Source organism: Crotalus tigris, unplaced genomic scaffold (genome assembly GCF_016545835.1).
Source record: "Crotalus tigris isolate CLP2741 ecotype Arizona unplaced genomic scaffold, ASM1654583v1 scf7180000018923.2277400, whole genome shotgun sequence".
Classification (NCBI taxonomy): Eukaryota; Metazoa; Chordata; class Lepidosauria; order Squamata; family Viperidae; genus Crotalus; species Crotalus tigris.
The window spans coordinates 675,799-698,197 of NW_024097276.1; the positions used below are offsets into that span (position 1 = coordinate 675,799).

The following is a 22,399-nucleotide window of genomic DNA, read 5'->3' on the forward strand; positions in this document are numbered from 1 at the left end:
CACACTGCAATAGATTGACTCAACTGAGAATATACCAGACCAGGATATTATCCTATTAAACATCAGTGTTGTATTTGGATGATTTCATAGCAATTCTGAGCAGTTAGACCAAGGATGAAAAATTAATTTTCCCAACAGGCCACATGAGAAATGGGGACTGTTGTGGATGGCCGAGCCAATAGGCTGAACTTACATGCGTGGATGGTGTACACTTATTTATGTCTGATTTCTAATTTCTGATTGACCTCACATGGGCCAAACAGGAACAGCCAAAAGGCCAGATATGGCCCAGGGACCAAAACATGCCCAGATCTGAGTTATACAATTTTCAAACAACAAAACTGTATAGATCTATAGTAACCAGGTCACATTACAGCAAGATACAAGAGCTTTCTGACCTCAAATTATTTTGATCAAAGCTAAATACTAGTTCATTGAAGCAAATTTATTATAACACCTTCTTATGGCTTTGTTATAGGCAGTTAACGTTGTTCAATTATTTTTCAAGCAGGCAAATCCCTTCTCTTCCCATTTCCCTTTCAAATACACTCTAGGAAGAAATGAAAACAGCTTAATGTGTTTGTGTGTGTTTCTTTTTTTTCAGGAATAGTGGCAGTTCTTTTTTGTGGGGTCACACAGGCCCATTATACATACAACAATCTGTCAGCAGACTCCAAAATGAGAACTAAACAGGTAAAGTATGCAAACTCCCCATCTTTCTGAACCCTTGCTTGCTTTGTATCTTCTGCAACAGTAATTGGGTATCTCACAAAGCTGACAATATAGCCTGGAGAGATTTCATTATACCAAAACAAACAAACAAACAAACAAACAAACAAAAAAGCTTGTATCTTCATTAAGGGAGAAGTATATCAACAACTGATCTTTGCTAGCAAACACAATGTCATTCTTCTGCTAAGCAAAATTTAAGAAAGGTCTTTTTTTCTTTTGAGGCCAGAAGCATCAATGTTATCGTAGATATGAAATACGCAGAGCTAGTGATAGTTTTCAGTGCCTTTTATCAAATCAGCCTCGGCCTCTACTGCATATATGCTTTACTCAAGGGCTTATAGCTTGATGGAGTTTCTATCTTGTCTTTTGCTTGGAATCACTGACACACCTCTCCCTTTCATCTCACAAATGGGGATTAAAATTCCTTTAGGTCAGTGGTTCTCAACCTTTTTAATGCCGCGACCCCCAATCGGTCGTAAGTCGAGGACTACTCAACCGGTCGTAAGTTGAGGACTACTCAATTGGTGCAGTACCGTTTGCAGAATGGGACTTTTGGCGGGCTCAGCAGGGCAGAGACAGCCTGGACAATTCCTATTGGCTTTGGAAAACCAATAGAATTAGACTCTATTCAAGAGAGTCTATTCTATTGGCTTTCAAAAGCCAATAGAATGAAAGGGAGTAGCACAGCTAAGGAAAAGGGGGGAAAAAATGGCGGACGGCATAGTTTGGCGACCCCTGTGAAATGGTCGTTCAACCCCAAATGGGGTCCCAACACACAGGTTGAGAACCACTGCTTTAGGTGAAGCATGCTTTTCAAAACTGAGAACCATAATTCATGGAAATAGCTCTGTAGATTCTAGGTAGATTCTAGGTTGTAATGAAGTTGAACTGTTTTGTTGGAAGAAATAGAAAAGCAGTTAGGTAATTTTAAACCATGTTTAATGATGTGGTAACATCCAGTTTGATGGTGAAATGCGTTATGTTACTTTTTGTTTCAGGTACCTCTGAAACAACTTAGTCCCACTAAGTCTACCAACATAGACCCACTAAGTCCAGGTGAATATTGCAGGTGTCAGATTTCAAATAAGGAGAAGTATAAGCCAAAAATTCTGTAGGGAATATAGCATCTGGAGTAGATGAATTGTCTGAGTGTTCTCCAGGTCCTAGAGAAAGAAAACACTTGAAAATATATGCTGTTGGGGCAGAAACTTCAAAATAGAAATTCCTATAATCAGTGAAAATAATGGGTCACCTTACTGTCAACATCTAAGCTCTCTATCTATAACCCTCAAGTAAATAACATGCTTTCCTTAGTTCTGTTGTTCAACCTCCTTACCTTGTTATGCTTTAGTGCCTTTAATATTAGCTTTGATATGTCATATCACTTCTAGTTATTGCTTTCATAATCTTTTACTGCTTCTATAATCAAAAACTATACTTGTTACTGTTCAGCTTTCTTTATTTTGGTTTGCGATGCAAATGTTCATCTTAATTGCCCATGAAATCTTGAAATGAAAACACTTCATAGATAATTTCTCATGTGCTTATAGCTGATTTTAGACTGTAATTCTAATATGACTACATAATAATCCTAAACCTTTGCTTCAAATTTGTATCTTGACAGCAGCACAACAGATATTTCTGCAGCTACTCACATACCATCATCACATTCAGGAGCCCACATTTGACATGAAAGTAGGAAAAATAGATAAAAAGTTATCCAGATGTTTCATCAAAACCCCCATTTAGGCTAATTAACTAGAGCATTATAACTAGTAGATTCTTATTACTTTTCCAGAACCCGCTTTATTTGTTCTTTCTATGTACAGTTAGTATATAATCTCTTTTAATCATGATATTCTAAAAACAGAATTGGAGGCTGATATGATGCTTTTTCTGTGATAAAATATACAAATCAGGACATTTATAATCAAATTACTCATTTAAAGACATCTAATTGAAATTGTAGGAAAAAGACCATGGAAAAGTTTTTAGCATCTATCTGTAAAGAATGCTAGCTTGAATGTGATCATTTCTTTGAGACCTTGAAATTCACTTTAAAATAATACTAACATTCCACATCCAAGTACAATTTTTTGGAAGGACTATTCTAAGAACAATAACCATTTATAGAAACTATATGATGAAAGCTATCCTGCTGAGAGAAATTTGTTGAATGAAATTAGATGTAGATTTGTAATATTTTTAGTATCTGTACTACATTGTTCATTTACATGAGAATAAGCTCTACTTATTCTAGTGAATAAGTAGTGAATATATAGGTCTGATATTACTGTAATACCTCCATACCTCATCTCCCTAGCACTGCATCAAACTGACCTTGCCTTCAGTCAATCATTGAAAATAAAATAATTACTGTACATAAATTGATAGAATGTGAATAGTAGTGTTATTTAAAATATTGCTGACCTGGACAGCTAGTTCTTGTCAATCTCAATTTGGTGTTTTAAACAACTCTGATTTATCAACTTTTATTGAAATGAGCGCACCAATATGTTCAAGGATATGTGAGCCAACCTGACACTTGTGATGCTGGACTTCAGAAAGAATCTATACCACCAATTTTGTAACATGAAATTTGTCAATAGAAAAGGAAAGGAAAGAATATTCCAAGCAAATTTCAGTGAATGGTTTCAGAGTTATTATCAGCATATGACTTAAACCTTACAGCAAGAATGAAGAACCTCTAACCATAGGCCTAATCTAGCCTGTAGAGTTGCTCCATCTGACCACAAGTGGCTTTGTCCTCCTTCTTGAAATCCACGCACTAAAGACATGATCAATATAGAGGTAGAGGAGTAGCTATTCTGAGAAATCTGCAGCTGAAACTACAGCTACCAGCTGTTAATATCATCATGGACACATTTGAAGAGTCTTTAATTCCCCAACCTTAATATATAATTCAAAGGGCAACTCCTTTCTTGTTCAGATCAATGACTCTAAGATAGAAAACTTTGTGTAACCAAGATGATAAACTAACATCACTAACTTCCTTGTCAAGATGGCTGGACTCCTTGAAGATTTCTGCTTTGACCAGAGCTATATGGTAAATTTCCAAAGTCCCTACTTCACAATCATCAATAAAGTTGAGGTTTGGTGTGGATTCTGAATTTAATAGTTAGCGTTAGTTGAACTACAGCTACTTCTTAGCAATAAGTATTTGGAAAACTATCCAAACAGATATCCTTTTATATCTGGCATTCTATGGAATTGTATGACATTTAGCTAGAAAAACAGTTGTGTCTGAGGCTGACAAAAGACCTGATTCTTTGTAATAAAACCTTTCTGGATATGGTCCACTGCATTTTGCTGCAGTACTAGTTAGGGCAAGCCTTTTATAGACAATTAATCTGCTCTTCCCAAACTGAACAATCACTGCAATATCAGGATTTATTCATACTTATTGTACCACTGACTTTTGACTTTCAACAAAGTAGAAAACATTCTTGGTCTAGAAAGACTAAAGTGAAGGAGCTGATGGTTAGCAAGACTGTTTTTTTTTTGTTTTTGGTTTTTTTTGCAAATAAATATATTTTATTATCTTCATGAATAAGCTATTAATCTTTGGATTTTAAACTAACTGATAACCTCTTCAAGTACCTTAGGTGTCTTTTTAACAAAACAAATAGTCTAATAAGCGAGAATTCCCAAATTCATTACATTGTTTCTTAAATAAAGTATCTTTTAATCTAACAGAATAACATGATAATCGAATAATAGAATGTTCTTTTTCATTTGCTTCTTCCAGGAAATAGTTTTTCTTTTATTTTTGTTCTTAATTATGATGTCAATCAGGATCATTTTGGAGCTGGAGAACTCAGACATTAGATGAATTAATAAATAATGCCAACTAGGACAGAGGTCCCCAACCTTGTGGATACCAGAGACCGGTTCTGTGGAGAAAGGTTTTTCTACAGACCAGAGAGTATGTGGTTTTGTGTGCTGCCTGCATCCCATGGATGGGGATTTGCTTGTTTGTGCGGACCGGTTGCAGGCATGCCGTGGCCCGGTACTAGTCCACCGACTGGGGGTTGGAAACACCTGAACTAGGAGATTCATTATATGGTGTGTAGTAGTTTCCTTTTGAATCCTGTAAAATTTCACACCACAGCTTTGGGAATTGCTTAGATTCTTTTCTTTCTCATATCCAGTAGTGTTAAAGGAAAGATTCAGAAGAACAAAAGTTTCCAGCAAATCCCTACCTTATTATCTCATTTTTTTTAATAAAGTTTAAAAATACAAATATAAAATATTAATACAAATGAAGAAAAATACAAAAAAGAAAGAAAAAGGAAAAAGGGACAAAGGAAAATATGTCAAAGGGAAAAAAAATGACTTTCCCCTTCATCAAAAAAAGTCAATTTCAGAAACTTATAATCCTTTCTAATATTTCAGTCTAAAATCTCTTCATTCCATGTCATCCTTTATCTATGAACAAATAATAAAACTTTATTATTCAGTCTTAATCAGCAAAGTAATAAGAGGGAACATATAAAACATACCTTCCCTCTTGTAATCCAATCAGGAGGTGGCATTTTACATAAGAATATAAGCAATGCACTGATGGATTGGTATTATGGCCCATCTAGCCCAGCAATCAGGACTATACAATCAATTGTACAAGGGAGCCTAATGGTTTCCCCTTCAAAAACAATGACATTGCCATCAAGACTAAGTGTCCTTGATCTCTATGATTACCAGGAATTGGTCCAAACTATGTTTGAAGCATTCAAACTGGTAGCTAGCACCACATCATAGTAAGGCTCCATCTTTGAAAAAATAAAAGACTTTTCTTTAGATAGGACATCTGCCTTGTAAAGCATGTAGTATTATATTGATGTACTCAATCTTTGTGTTACAAGTGCTCTATAGATGTTCATGATGCAACTTTATCTAGTATATAATAAGGACACAGCAAATCTGCAGACAGGCAACACATAGCATTAAAAAAGTAAGCATCTCAGTTGAATGTGGTTTATAGGAGGCAGAGGATATCCTCCTAATCTGAATTGCTAATAGCCTTTTTATGTCAGACCAAAATTTCTCTTCAAGATGTATAAATATACCGGATGGTAAGAAGCCTTGTAGTAGTAATAACAACAACAACAACAACAACAACAATAATAATAATAATAAAGTTGGAAGGGACCTTGGAGAACATCTAGTCCAACCCTCTGCTCAGGCAGGAAACCCTATAATATTTCAGACAAATGGCTGTCCAGTCTTTTCTTAAAAACTTCCAGTGTTGGAGCATTCACAGCTTCCAGAGACAGGTTGTTCCACTGATTGTTCTAACTGTCAGGAAATCTCTCTTCAGTTCTAGGTTGCTTCTCTCTTTGGTTAGTTTCCATATGTTGCTTCTCGTCTTGCCTTCAGGTGCTTTGGAGAATAGCTTCTCCCTCTTCTTTGTGGCAACCTCTGAGATATTGGAACACTGCTATCATGTCACCCTCGACTTTCTCTTCGTTAAACTAGGCATATCCAATTCCAGCAACCGTTTCTTATATGTTTTAGCCTCCAGTCTCCTAAGCTTCTTTGTAAAGCATTGTAAAGTGCTATTAAGACTTCAAGTGATCTTGATTCTATTCCTCTGTTAATACAGCCTATCACTGTGTTGGCTTTTTTGGCAGCTGCAGCACACTGCTTGCTCATATTTAAGTGATTATCCACTAGGTCTCTGAGATCCCTCTCACAGTTACTACTATTGAGAAAGGTACCACCTATACTATACCTGTGCATATGATTTTCCTTTCTAGTATATAGAGCATTTTACCTGGAGCCCGTCCCAAAGGTGCTTTTTCATGAGGCAATTGGACTTTCTTTTGTCTCTTTGAAGATATTTCACTTCTCATCCAAGAAGCTTCTTCAGCTCTGACTGGACGGTGGGGAATGGAAGGATTTATATTCTTGTAGACAGCTGGTCATTTGCATTCTTTTAGTGAGTTGTTGATGCCACCTGAAGGCTTATTTATGTTGTGCAGATCTAACAACATTACCTTTTCTATCTCCTCCATATTTTTAAAATATAAAAGCATGAATTGAAATCCTGTTAAATAGTACTTCAAAGGACCTTGCATATTGGAATAGAATATCTTAGAAAATAATAAACAAGAATAAATTAGTTTTTGTTTTGCTCCCTGATTTAAAAATACAACTGCTCATCTAATTGGCAGTTTTAGAATTTTAGAGTATTATTTTCAAATAATATATGTTTTCTATCATTTACTTATTCATTCAGACCTATAGATACTTTTTCTCAATCATTCTGGAGAAACTACAGATCAATACTATATCCTAGAACATTCTGTGTACTCTTACCTGTTTTTGAAATTTAAGTTGATTCTGGATAATTTTGTAAGATCTCACTTGCCTTATGTAGAACAATTTGTCTGCAGATATCATTATCTTCCATTTGTAACTAAGAGATCTGGAGAAATCCATCAGAAGGGTAATTATATTATCCTTTCGAGATAATATTATATGCTGAATATGGAACATGTCTTTAGATTTCACTTTAAAATATTGATTTCACTAAAATTTCAGTATTGCTTATGATTATGTATTAAAATATTCACATCTGGAAGATTGTTAAGTAAACAAATGATTGTAAAAGGATATATATAAACATACCGGACAAGTAGTTTTGTTAGCCCTGTAGCCATGATGGTTCAGTCAAAATTTTCACTAGGTTTTATGGCACAGTAGATGTAACACACACACACACACACACACACATTCCCCCCCCCCAAAAAATTGTAATTTCACCATCACAGTTGCCATATTGACTTTCTTGATGAAACCCTGCAAATATCCCTGCTAATATGTGGAGGTGCCATTTTTCACTATATTGTCATGTTTTCAGCAGCCTGCAGCATTTCTGGCTGCTTAAGCCTTTCAGGACTAAGATAATATTAGTGTTCTGTTATAGTAATTTAGATTATACTATCTATCAGAAAAAAAGAATGTTAAATTATGATATACTAGCAATAGATAATAGCAGTGTTTTTTAAAATTAAGCAAATAAACTTATTATCCTGAACTCAAAAGCTATGGCATAGAATAGATTCTGATATGTTAGGCTATAAGTTTTTCTTTCAGCAAATGGAAGATAGATAGATAAATTGTGTTCTATCTCCTCAGAAATAGAATTGATTGCCAGAGGTTAGGACTATAATAGCAAGATGCAAGAAAATGTTATATTTATAAGGTGCTTTGAGAGAGAATGAGATTGATTTTTTTTTCTTTTGAACCATGAACAGTAACCTGCTCCATTAATCCAAATATAGGTGCAAAATAAAAAAAAAGGTAAACCATTTTTACCTTTTAGTCTTAGTGATTTCAGGGCAGCTGATTTGGAATGAAGACATGACTTCTTTCTGATGAACACAGACATAGCAATGAATCCTTAAAACATTTACAGCTCCATCTGTCAGTTCAGTGGCATAACAATAGAGAATGTGGCTTGACTTCCGGTGGATTAGCGTCGGTGATGGTGGCTACTTTGTAGCCGTCCTCCTGGGAAAACGTTAGAACCGCAGAGAACAGCAGACACCAGCTGTTCCGTGGCTCAAAACCTCCCTCCCGGGCAAAGGGGGGGAGGGGAGTATCACCTGAATAGAGGTAGAGCCTCTGAGACCCCGCAGGAAGTTTTCTTTGGGGGGTGAAAAGAGTGCTCTCTCGGAGTTCAGGTTGCCTCTGCCTCCCAGCTGTCTTTGTCCCTTGAGGACAAAGCAAGACGCCGCTCCCACCTCCGTGCTTAAAGAGACCGGGTGAGTTACTTTTAAAAACGGACAGAGCTGGAGAAAGGATTTTCTTATTGGATTTTATTTGGACTTTAGTTTGAAAGGTTGATTTTTATTTCCTTTCTTTTTTCTCTTTTTTTGTGAGAGTGAAAGTAAAATGGCGATCGGAAAGCGTGGAACGGAATGTAATGGACTAGATTGTTCTTTTTTAAAAAAAATTTCTTAAGGTGGATTTGTGTTTTAGGAAGATTCTTTTTTGTTAAACTCTCTTTTGCTATTTTTTTTCTATTAAGGGATTTTTTTGTATTTTTTATTTCTTTTTTCAAAGAAGGAGGAAAGAAGAAACAAAACTTTTTTTTAAAATGGCTTCAAAGCGGCAAGCAACTTCTACAGTACCTAAGGTGGCTTCTTCTCCTGCGATTTTACCAGCACAACAACCTAAAGCTACACCACCACCCTCTCCCCCCTTGCCAGCAGTAACGGTAAAAGACATGCAAGATATAATGGGAAATGCTATATCTCAAATCAGAAGGGAAGTGAAAGAGTTTTTAGTGGAGAATAATATTATTTTGAGGCAAGATATAGTTATGGCTCTAATAGGACTTGCTTCTGTGGTTGAGAAGTTGGACTCTAGAGTGGAAGAAGTTGCAGATAAGGTGGAGGTTCTGGAAGATAGATTTGAAGGTATGGAAAAAAGGATGGAAACTTCACAAGATGATATTGTTATGTCTCAATATAGAGAAATGGAGTTCGCTTTAAGAATCAGGGGGGTAAGAGAAGACATGCAACAAGATTTGAGAGAGATTGTAGCAAATGACTTTGCTGTCATTTTGGACAGAGAGAAGGAGGAAGTATTTAGAGAAATTGAAAAAATATTTAGAGTCAATTCTTGGATTGCAAAACAAAGAAATCTGCCAAGAGATGTGGTAATCTATTTTGGGAAGAGATCTCTGCGTAATGAAATTATACAAGCTTTTTATAACAAGAGGTTTCAGATTGCTGCTCAAAATGTTATTATTTTAAAGGAGATTCCATCTAAAATTTTAAGAAGAAGAAAAGAGTTTGCTTTCTTAGCCGATGAACTTAAAAAAAGATTGATGCTATTCAGATGGGAGATTCCGATTGGCATCGTGGTGAGTCATGCAGGGATACGTTATAGACTTAATACTGTTTCTAAAGCAAAGGAGTTTTACAAGTCGGTCCTGGGAGCACGCTCACCACCACCTATGATGCAGAAAGTTTTGGATGGCAAGGAGGCAGAACAGCAGTCTGAAGAAGTAGTATTGATGGATAGTGGAAAATTACAGGCTGAGTGGTTGTAACAAGCAGAGATGAAAGAGCAAAGAATGACCTGGGCAGCCCATAGACGTAAGGAAAAGGAACAACAGAAGAAAGATGTTAAAGAGGTTCTACAAGAAATGGCTTCGGTGCTTGTGGGAGGAGCAAGACCTAAGAGCTCTGCAGTACATTCTTCAATGGCAGATCTTCAAGCAGTCTTCTCCAGGCTTTTGGTCAAGGGAGATGGTAAAGCTCCTGACATGGAATGCTAATGGCCTCAACTCCCCTCAAAAGAGAAAGAAAATATTTCATTACATAAAGCAACATAACAATGATATTATTTGTTTGCAGGAAACACATATTATTTCTAAGGATCAAAAATATCTAGTTAACGCTCGATTGGGATCTCATTTTGTATCTTCTGCTCCTGGGAAAAAAGGGGGAGTAGTTATTTATGTTAAGCAAAATCTATCAGCCTGTTTAGTAGAATCTGATTCTCAAGGGAGATATGTTATGATTGAAGTGGGTTTGTATGGTAAGAAAGTACTTATAGTGGGATTGTATGCACCAAATCAACAACAGGAACAATTTTATAGATTTTTACATCAAAAACTAACTTTGTTGGATTATAGATCTGTTATATTAATGGGAGACTGGAATGGTGTTTTAGATACACAAAGAGACAAAAAAGGACCCTCTATTTCTTTTAAACAGGCTAAATTACCTAAAGCTTTTTTTGACTTGAAAGAGGATTGGGAACTGCGAGATTATTGGCGTGAACATAACGTGGAGGAGAGAGACTTTACCTTCTTTTCGGACAGACATCAGTCTTTTTCAAGAATTGACTTTTTCTTGATTACAACCGATTTATATTTTAGGGTAAAGAATGTTAAGATTTTCCCTAGGACATTGACGGATCATAGTCCAGTTTGGATAGAACTGGTTGATGAAAAAGAGGAGAGGAGATCTTGGAGGATGAATGAAAATTTATTTAGACAAGAAAAGAATGTTCAAAAATTAAAGGAGCAATTAAAGGATTATTTTGCTTTAAATATGTATAAGGGAACTTCAATGTCAATGGTCTGGGATGCAGGTAAAGCTTATATGCGGGGGATTTTGATACAAATGAATAAGGTTCATAGACAGAAGCAGGTGCAGAAACGTAAAGAGTTGGAAGATGAGATTAAATTAAAAGAAAAAGCTCTGATTTTAAATCCCACAGATGAGAAGATTAAGGAATCTATAAAATTGCTTAAATCACAATTTAATATGTTGATGGCTGATCAAACTGCAACTAATTTATTGTATATGAAACAAAATACATTTTGTAATGCCAATAAACCAGGGAGATGGTTGGCTTATCAATTGAGAAAGAAGCAGAGACAGAGAACTATAGATAAAATAAATTATAATGGTAAGTTGGTATATCAGAAGGAGTTGATTAAGAAATCTTTTTTAGATTATTATCAAAAATTATATATGAGTACTAAAGTACAGGTTTTAGATATAGATAATTATTTAAAAGATGCTAATTTTCCTAAACTAACAGAAGATCAGAAACAAGAAATTAACGGTCTGATTACTAGTGAGGAAATTGAGACAGTAATTAAAGAATTAAAATTAGGTAAAGCACCGGGTATGGATGGATTGACATCTATTTATTATAAAACTTTGGTACAAGAGATGATTCAACCTTTAAGGGAGCTTTTTAATAATATATTACAGGGTTCAGAGATCCCTGCGTCATGGGGTAGAGCTTTTATATCCTTGATTCCAAAAGAAGATCAAGATTTCACTTTACCAAAGAATTATATACCTATATCTCTTTTAAATGTAGATTATAAGATTTTTTCGAAAATTTTAGCTAATAGACTCATGAGGGTCCTGCATCATGTAATACATATGGATCAAACGGGTTTTATAACTGGAAGGTATATGAAGAATAATGTTAGACAAATTATTAATTTATTAGAATATTTAGATAAAAACAATCAAATTTCTGCAGGATTGATATTTTTAGATGCTGAAAAAGCTTTTGACCAGCTGAACTGGCAATTTATGTTAAGATTAATTGAGAAAATGAACTTTGGAGAAAAATTTTTACAAGCTCTTTGTGTTATTTATCAAAAGCAAACGGCACAACTTATAGTTAATGGTGGTTTGTCAGAGGTGTTTTCAATAGAGAAGGGGACTAGACAGGGTTGTCCATTGTCACCATTGCTGTTTGTTTTAACTTTGGAAATAAAGCAAATAAAAGGAATAGAAGTTAACAAAAAAGAATATAAATTAAGGGCTTTTGCAGATGACTTGGTTGTTACTTTATCTCAACCTACTTATTCTGTAATAGAGTTATTACAATTGATACATCAGTATGGACAGGTTTCGGGTTTTAAAATTAACAATAATAAGACTAAAATATTGCCTAAAAATATGACTAATTTGGATAAGGAGACCTTGGTTAGGTTGACAAATTTTGAGGTTGTTAACAAGGTAAAATATCTGGGGGTTACTTTATCTGTTTCTAACGCCAAATTGTATATAAATAATTATGAAAGGCTGTGGGTCAAAATACAAAGAGATTTGGAAAATTGGGAGAAGCTGCAATTATGAATTTTTTTGCCAAAGTTTCTTTTTTTATTTCAAATGATACCCATTTTAAAGAATGAGGTTAATTTAAATGAATGGCAGAAAGGTATCAATAAATTTATCTGGGCAGGGAAAAAACCAAGAGTAAAACTTAAAATTATACAAGATATTCGTGAGAGGGGTGGACTCAAGGTACCGAATTTGAAATTGTATTATGATGTTGTGGCTTTAACATTAATTAGTGATTGGGTTAATTTAACAAATGTAGAAGTACTCCTCTTAGAGGGTTGGGATTTGCTTTTCGGATGGCATGCCTATTTAATTTTCAATAAAAAGGTTGACAGGGTTTTTAAATCTCATATTATAAGGACTTCTTTACTTTGGGTTTGGAAGAAATATTATAGAAATGATTTTAAAATTCCATTATGGGCTATACCATGGCATGCGACAGAAGGGATAAGGAGAGGAGTCAAGATGGATAGTGTTTCTTATGCACAATTACTTAGATGGGATGGTAAAAATTGGCAATTAAAATCTCTGGAAGATTTAACACAAGAAAATATTATTTATTCATGGTTTCAGTATAGACAAATAGTAGAGAGGTGGAAGATAGATTGTAATTTAGGTTTGCTTAGAGAAGATGAGAATTTGTTAAAACAAATAAAAGATCAAAGACGAACTCACATTAAGAGAATTTACGGGGTGTTAGTAGAGTTGGATTCAGAAGCAGAATTAGTTAAAGAATGTATGGTTAAATGGGCACAAAATTTTGAGGAACCAGTTTTATTAGATACCTGGGAGATTATTTGGGTGAGGAATGTTAAATTTACACAAGCCCAAAATTTAAGGGAAAACTTTTATAAAATGTTTTACAGATGGCACCTTGATCCACAAAAAATGTCTCGTATGTATCCTGACTTGCAGCCTAAATGTTGGAGATGTGGATGTTTGGATGCTACTTATTACCATATCTGGTGGTTATGTAAAAATATAAAAGCTTTTTGGATTAAAATATGGTGGAATATTCAAAGAATTTTCAGAAGAAGGATAAAATTTACCCCACAATTGTTTTTGTTAGGTATTGTTTCTGATTGTGACAGTAAAGAGATTATATTGATGTTAAATTTATTTACAGTGGCCAGGTTGTTAGTAGGGCAATGTTGGAAGAAGGAATCTTTGCCTACATTGCAAGAATGGTTTTTTAAAGTTTCTTATTTGGCAGAAATGGGAAAGATTTCGGCTTTCTTGAAAGATCAATTGCAGGAGAAGTATCTCCTGGTATGGAAAAGATGGATAGATTTCATACAATATAAGTTGGATATAAAAAAATATTACTTAGTTTTTGAATAATTTATAATTAAAGTTTAAGATATTTCTTAGATATTTTCTTTTATTTTTATTTTTTTATTTTTTTTTATTTTTCTGTTTTTTCTTTTCTTTCTTCTTGTATTTTTTTTATATATTGTTGTTAATTATTTTATAATTTGTTTAATTAACGTATTTAGATTTGTTTATGGTTTATAAGTGTTTCAAGATTCTTTTAAAAAATTTTTAATTAAGCTCTGGGAAGATTGGGGGAGGGTAGGGGAGGGGTGGGAGGGTGTGGGGGAGGGGAATCTTTTCTTTTTGTAAAACCTAAAAATTTTCAATAAAAAAAAAATAGAGAATGTGGCTTCAAAGTATGCCTTTCCTTTTGTTGAAATCCAAAAATCTGTGCTCCCTTGTCTCAAATAATTGTGTATCATTAGATATATATGTGTGTGTGTATGTGTGAATTATGTCAGGTTTGAAAGATTTGAATTTCATTTCTACTAGCCTAGATTCTGTTTTCTTGGGTCAGGAGGATTGAGTACACCTTTCTTCACAAACTGTAAGGAAGAACATCACAACTAATAACTTCTAAAATTTTGTGTGAGCATTCTCAGGTACAAGCCATAGCCATGTTGGAGAATTCACATAACAAGTTTGTCACACGCAAACTGGCTACAAAGAAATTCAGTGAAGGAAGCCAATGCCTCTATAAATGTTTGTTTCCACTGTCATATTACTCATATTGTTAGGAAGATTACCAAATGAGCAAGTAAATTTAATGATCACCACAAAAAAAAATCATAAAATCAGATCTGGTCACTTCAGCAACCTCAAAAACTTATGACCATAACTCCAGACTCAATTACAATTACAATCATAAGTCAAGAATTATTTGCATATAAACAAGGAGCAAACCCTACACTTATTTGCACTGCTGATGTTACATAGTTGACTAATGAAACATCTGCAAGCAAACAACCAAGTTCAAAGAGCACCAAGGACTCTACAAAGCAAGTAAACAGAGTCTGCCATGCAGTCCCATCATCTCCCAAACATATAACTTGTGCCTAGGATGGTTAAGGTTGATCTACAAAAACAATTGGGGCTGAAAAAAATAACATTTTTACATGGAAAGGAAGAATCTCTTGGAAAGGAAAAAGGAGACTGAAATGTGCTATGGAAAGAGAAAGATGGGAGATGTGGTTAGCTTGAGAACAGACAGAGAACATGACTGGCAAACCAAGTGGGGTTTAGACAGTGTTAACTGTTGAAAATCTATGAATTTAGAATGGATGAAAGACGATTGAAGAGGGTTCCTGACTGAAAACAACAAAGTTTCAAGGGTTCAGTGTACCCTGCATAGAATTCCTGAAGGAAAGAGAGGATCTTAAGATCAATACTCTGCTAACTTTATCTGAATCCCTTGATTAATTCTAAAGAAGACTGAATATAGCTAACCTGCTGACTTCAAAAAAAGAACCTTTTGGCAGACAAGAAATAGCTAAACATTGAATGGAAGAGCGGTGAATGTCATAAAGTGATCTGCTTTTAGTACATTCTTTATTTTGGCAGTTAAGCTAGGAAAAGGAAGGGGGATATGAACTTCTGGGTTTTTTTATTTGCTTTAGCAGCATGCCATTTACAGAACTATATAACTGTTAAAGTAAACCTTCCAGAAAGAAACCTTTTTATTTTGCAATGCTATAAAGAAAGAAAGAAAAATGAATTGGTCCATAAGATAGTTATGGTGCACTGAGTTCATATATGCTTTTCACTTTAGATTGATGGAATAGTCATAATTTTTTAAGAGTGACCTCTTTTAAGTTGATTCAAAAGTTTATATCCTCCCCCCCACAGTCTTTCCTTTTCAAGCCTAAATATGTATTTGACTCATAGTCTCAAATTTCAAAATATATAGTGTGAAGTCAATATCTCCTTATTGCTGGAACCATAAGTATTCAATTGGAGCTGCTGAAGACATGTTTTAATACCTATGTAGTCATTCTAGAGGATGATGCCATATTTGACCAGAAATAGCACATTAATAATTTTCCATTCCGATCAACTTGAAGAAAGTGAACCATGTTGTCAGCTTTTTATCTGGAGATAATTGTTTAATATATAGCATAAAATAAGAACAGTCAGATCAATATGGAGAATTTCCCCATTTGCTTCTACTGGCTCTGAAGTTCACGAGTGCTTCTCTGCTAAATGAATGTATTGGTGACTAACTTCCTTGAATCTAACCGCTGCTAAATCAAAGTGGGTAAGACAAATTTATCTAAGAATTAGGATAGTTTTCAGTGTTTATCCTTTGACCATAGTTTAAAAAGCACAGAGGCTGAGTTCATACATCATACTATGTCATGAGATAGTTTGTTTGATTTTTGCTTTGTCATTGTGAATCCAAATGTTGTGTTTTATAAAGCCTAGTTTATAGTATAGCAGTATATGTGACTCATACCACTGTACTATATTCAACAAACCATGACGTAAAATCATGAGTTAATATTAAGTATAAACTTATTGCTTTGAGCATGTGGACAAATATGCAAAGAGCTGGCAATTCCTAGTGTCATCCAGAAAACTCATGATAATAAGTCCAAATTGTCTACTTCTCCATAATAAAAGCCTGTAATCTCCTCCTTTCCCCTCCCCATCTACCCCTGAAGTGTGATTGGATTTCTGGACATGTGTCAAGATGTAGTTTTCCAACTGGTATTATAAAACACAAACAAACACACACACACACGCACACACACACACACACTTTCTTTAAGGGTAGATACAGTAGTCTGTTTCAGATTGAGAGCTGCTTTTATCAGGAGAGGATGAATATATAGATATGTGACATCTGCAGCAGGCAAGGTTATGGTACAAAGAGAATAAAAGTGAGAAATAATATATATGGAGAGGATGCAATTTTCCAAGTACTCTGGATGTTCTAAAAATTATTATAATAGTTTAAACTTTTTCTGAAATTTAATATTGGTGCCATGTTAACATAATAGCTTCATTACATACCACGTTGGGCAAATAGCTTCCAGGTGCATTAAGGGTGGGCGCAGATGCTTGGTTTGTAGTCAGAACAAAACATTTTGAATTGGCTGTGTTCCAAATGAACAGAATTTAAAAGGCCACAAGAGTAGGTGGGATGGCAGGTCATGTAGAGTATTACCTTCTATTCAGCATGCTGAAAAATTAGCCAGCTTTTGACAAAAATGTGTTTGAAAATATTCTTTAAAATCCCCATAGGAAACAATAGAAGTAATTGTTTCCTAAGGGGATTTTAAAAACTATAATTACAAAATAAAGTGATTTGTGGTAGGCAACTAGTGTTTCCATTATCATAAATCCTTTAGTAGTCTATAGCATTTTAGCCAGTATATGTAATGTGTACTGTATATTGATGATTTTATAAGATTGTCAACTGGTATTCTAACAGTATAGCTATCCCTGTATTTTTGTATGTTTATTAAAACAGTTTTACAGATTTGAAGTGGGACAGATAATGTGGCTTGATTCATAAAATGGAAAAAGCTTTTGCGCATTTTTATTTGTGTACAAAATAAATTTTACGTATGCTGAAGTAGAGAAGAATGGCTATTACTTAAGCAGATTTCTACATTTACCTATCCTAGAAAGCCCATACTCTTCTGGGCCATCATTTCAGATATTTTCTTACCTAAACAGAAAAACAGAATGACCCAGAGCAGGCAAAAAAGCAGCGGGAGCAGGAGTGACTTCCAACTTCCTGCCAGCTTCCCTATTGAGTTTCTTTGTAGGAGTCTGGCAGGAAGCATCCTTCCTTTTCCTTTCCAGCAGGCAGGTAAGTGACTGCTGCTGACTGGGGAGGGAAAAAGGGATTATGAGACTGGCTAGGAAACTGTCATGGATTGTTGAAAATAAAGATCATGTGACCATAGTAGCCCAGCAGCAGTCAGTAGGACTGAAACAGTAACAACTTTACCAAATTTTATTCCCTCGGGAGTCTTGAGTCCTGGATTTTGGACACAAAATGTAAAACTATTTAAAGTACTTGGTTCAAAAATTCTTGTCCTAGGATGCAGCATTTCGCCTATGAGAACGAGAGTTTTAATTGTATATAATAGGCTAAACTATCTGCTTGTCATCTTGTTTATTGGACTTAATATTTAAAAAAAATCTGAGCTGATTTGTGGATCATGAATTGAATGCCCAGTTTGGTATGTTTACCTTGTCCCAATAAGTACCCATTCATCTACTTCAACCTGGATGATAATTTTGTTTCTCTTTCATTTCAGTTGTTCGAGTTCATGAACTTTTTGGCTGAGAATGTAATCTTTTGCTATATGGGACTAGCACTGTTTACATTCCAAAATCATATTTTCAATGCTCTATTTATATTTGGGGCATTTGTATCCTTTGTTCAAGTAACAGGAAATGCATTATACAGCAAACATATGGCATAAGGTGGTTATTTTCATGATGAACAGATAAATTGTATAATTGGAGATATAAATCAGAATCCAGAGAGCTCAATGCATATATAAAATGTTTCTGCTGTTTATTTTTTTCTGTGCAAGAATAGCCAATTCTTCATCATACAATTGCTGAGAAGTGAGGATATACTCTTGGCTTTACTCCTGACATCAGACATATTGCATGTCCTGTGTCTGGAGATCACCTTTGAATGTGTGGTCCTTGAATAAACTGATACATGAACAACTGCTTGAACAAAGAAATCTCTAGGTTTTAAACACATGTGATATGCTTGTGCTGTTCCAATGATATTAATTTTATTACTACTATAATTATGTGCCATCAAATCATTGTTAACTTTTAGTGACCAAATAAATTTTCTTCATGATGGTTTGACCTTAATCTGATATTTAGATCTGCCAATGTGTATTCATCATCTCTGTTATTGAGTTCATCCATCTGGCTGCTAGTCACGCTCTTCTTCCATTTTTTCCATCTTTCCCAGAATTAGAGCTTTCTGCAGAGAGAGAAGTCTTTACCTAATGTGTCCGAAGTAGGATAATTTGAACCTAGTCATTTGTGTCTTGAGTGAGAACCCTGGATTATTTGTTCAATGAGCTATTTTTGTTTGTTAGTTTTCTTAGCTGTCCGTGGTATTCTCAGGAGTCTTTTTCTAACACCAAAGTTCAAAAGCATCAATATTCTTTCTTCTTGTTTCTTCGAACTCCAACTTTTGCTTTAATAGAATGTCACAGGGAATACCATAGTTTGCACAGTTCTGATCTTTGTAGGTATAGACACACCACTGCATTTAAATATATTTTCTAAGGCCTTCATTGCTGCTCTACTAAGAATTAGTCTTCAGTGTATTTCTTCACTGGTTGTTCCTTTACTGGTGATAGTTAATCCTGTCTACCAATTCAGTATCTTCACTGTTAATTCTAAGGCTAATTCCTCTATTTGTTGTCATTAGTTGGGTTGTCTTTATGTTTAATTTTGGTCCCACTTTTTTTCATTTTGCTCCTTAACTTTTATTATTAGAATGTGCAGATTCTTTGCATTTTTGGCTATCAGAGTACTGTCAGCACCATGGCACAGGTTATTGATATTTCTTCCTTAGTCTAAAACCATTCCATCTTCTCCCAATCCAGCTTCTTTTAATATATTCAGTATATAGTGAATAAATGAGAGAGTATACATCCTTGTTTCACTTATTTGCCAACCTAGAACTAGTTTGTTTAACCATGTTCTATCTGTACTATGGATTCCTGACCTGTATATAAATTCCTCATGAGGACGATGAAATGTTTTTTTTAATCTTTTTTTCTGAGTTTATTCTATAGCTTTATGTGATCAACACAATCAAAGCCCTTTCTATAATCAATGAAACACTTAGTGACTTCCTTTTGATATTCTTTGACTTTCTCATTTATTCAGCATGCATCAACAAAAATGTCTCATGTTTCTTGGCCTTTTCTAAAACCATCTTTAAAATATGGCATCTCTTTTTTCATGTAGGACTATAATCTACATTGGATGAAGTTGCTAGCACATGAGATTAAGGTTATCATATAACAGTTTGCACATCCTGTTAATTCTCCTTCCTCCCCCCCCCATCATAAATTAATCTTTTCCAATCTATTGGCACTTGTGTCATTCTCAGATTTCCTGGCTCAGTTTGGTTAGACTCTTTACTGATTCTTCTTATTTTTATTAATATTGGGTTTTTTATCCCATCTTTTTATATATAACTCAAGGCAGTTAACATATCATACCTAATAGTTCTGTCTCCTATTCACAACAATCATATAAAGTGTGTTGGGCTGAGAGAGATTGACTGGCCCAAAATCATCCAGCTGAGGGACACCTAGAACTCACAGTCTCCTGGTTTCTAGGCGAGCATCTGAACTACCACATCAGCTGGCTCTCTTCTTTTGTGTTGGCATATAAAAAAAAATATAGTGAAGATTTCCCAAAGATTTAGGGACAAAGCTTGACAAAGATGGAATATGAATGTAGAGTTAGGGTACAGTGTTCAAGAAAGAATTATAAAGATTGTTTAAAAGAGTAAGATGCTCAAAGAAAGGGCAGACTGTGAGTAGCAATGAGAATATTATATTTTTTCCTACTCCACTTCCAGGTAAATTATGATTCTGCTTCTGAATTAAATAATATATTTGCTTAATCTTGGTCTTATATCATATAGTCCTTCATTATTTTCTTCAGCTTCTAATCCCAAATTATGTAGGTGGCAGTTTTTGTAGCAAGAGCCTGTAACATATATCCAATATCATTCATTCTGAACCTGGGCCGAAAACAAAAAATTCCGAGGAACTTTCAACATATGATGATGTTTTCAGGTAAGCTGATTGTTTCTACTATGACACAAAAAAAAAACAACCCAACCACACTATTAGCTAACTAAATAATACATTTTATGCCCTGTAGTTTTTAGATTTGTAATTTTTTAAAAGGAACACAAACATAAATATTACCACTGTATCATTTCTTTCAAAGGTGCTTTTTCCAACAGGCAATTGGACTTTCTTAGGTTTTTTTTTCTTTGAAAAAAAATTGTTTGTCATCCAAGAAACTTCTTCAGTTCTAACTGACTGGTGGGGAATGGAAGGATTTATATTCTTTACAGACATGTGATCGGTCATTAGCTCTTTGAGAGTCATTAAGGCCACTTGAGGGTTTATGTCAGACTCACCTGAATCAAAGTGCAAATTGGTATGGAACCTTCTTGGGACTGCTGAAAGGACTGCTTTGTAAACAGGAGAATAGGTAATGTTGTATCCCTCCCCCTCTATTGAGAGAAAGCTGCTCAATTTTAACATAGATGGCTTCTGACTCCTCTTTCAAATCAGTGGTCATCTCTGCCCAGAATGTGAACTTTGCTTCTGTCTTCCTTAACATCTACTGCATAGTCCAGGAAGGCTAGACTATTTTCCTTCAATCCTCTTATCAGAACTTAATGTTGCTGTCCACAGAGTAAATGTGTTTGAAGGCTTCCACCTCCACAGAAAAATGATAAGTCGAATAGTCTAGTCTTCCTGGATATTAAGGAAGACAGAAGCTTCATCACTGAACTATACAAAACATCCACACACAAGATGAGTATTTACATTTTGATTCTCACCAGCCAGTCTGAAGGTTTGCCAACAAGCAAGGAGGGAAAAGAGAAAGAACCAAAACACATTAAGGAAGCCCACAGAACTTGTGCTATCCTAACAGGGCCTTCATCAAATCCACAAAAAGATCCAGCAGAAGCTCCTTCATAACAGACAAAGAGGAGAACAACAAATGGAACAACCTTGTCATTCCATATGTTACAGGAATATCTGAAAAGCTCAGGAGGATTTTCAGCCAACACAACATATGGGCATATTTTAAACCCAGGAATATATTAAAGCAGAAGCTTGTCCACCCCAAGGACAAAACTGAGCAATGTGGTATATGCAGTACAATGCAGTGAGTCATGTGCAGACCTGTACACTATGAAACAAAGCAATCACTTCACAAATGCATGGCACAACACTGAACAAATTAATCAGGAACAGGATTCAGCAGTCCATCTGCATCTGAAAGACAGCGGTCACTCCTTTGAAGACAGCAAAGTTCACATTCTGAACAGAGAAGACCACTGGTTTGAAAGAAGAGTCAAAGAGGCCATCTATGTTAAAATTGAACAGCCCTTCCTCAACAGAGGGGAGGGATATGACACCACCTGTCTCCTGTTTACAACACAGACCTTTGAGTGGTCCCAAGAAGACATCACAATGCTTGCACTCTGATTTGGGTGAATCTGAGGATACAGATAAACCCCCAAGTAGCCTTCATGACTCATGGAGAACTAACAACAGACCCTCAGATCAGATGACTGCAAAGAATATAAATCCATTCCCTACCAGTCAATTAGAACTGAAAAAGCTTATGGGATGAGAAGTGAAACATTTTCAAAGAAAAAAAACATAAGAAAGCCCAGTTGCTTTTTGAAAAAAGTACCTTTGGGACAACCAGGATCTGGATGATTGAGAATCTCCATAGACACTGTATTCCTTATTTAAAAGAAGAAAAAGAAATGACCATTATATTGTTCTTGTAAGAAATGGGGACAAATGTGTTGTATCTGAAAGAGAGCTACTCTGTGATCAATGGCATTCACTGGGAAGGCTTATTATTATTTCAGAAAGACTTGCCTCTATCCTCTGATGATGATGTGCAATAATGATTCTAATCACTTTAATTAGCCGGGTGCAGCATGC

The 22,399-nt window shown here is 35.0% G+C and overlaps 1 protein-coding gene across 1 annotated transcript in view; it reads left to right on the plus strand.

Moving 5' to 3' along the window:
- The window catches only part of SLC9A9 (solute carrier family 9 member A9), a 235,042-nt gene that overhangs the window by 97,394 nt on the left and 115,249 nt on the right, over positions 1-22,399 (plus strand). The window contains exons 9-11 of the mRNA XM_039357425.1: positions 605-693; positions 17,954-18,067; positions 20,380-20,491. Coding sequence (XP_039213359.1) covers positions 605-693; positions 17,954-18,067; positions 20,380-20,491 — 315 coding nt within the window. The remainder of the gene's footprint in view (positions 1-604; positions 694-17,953; positions 18,068-20,379; positions 20,492-22,399) is intronic.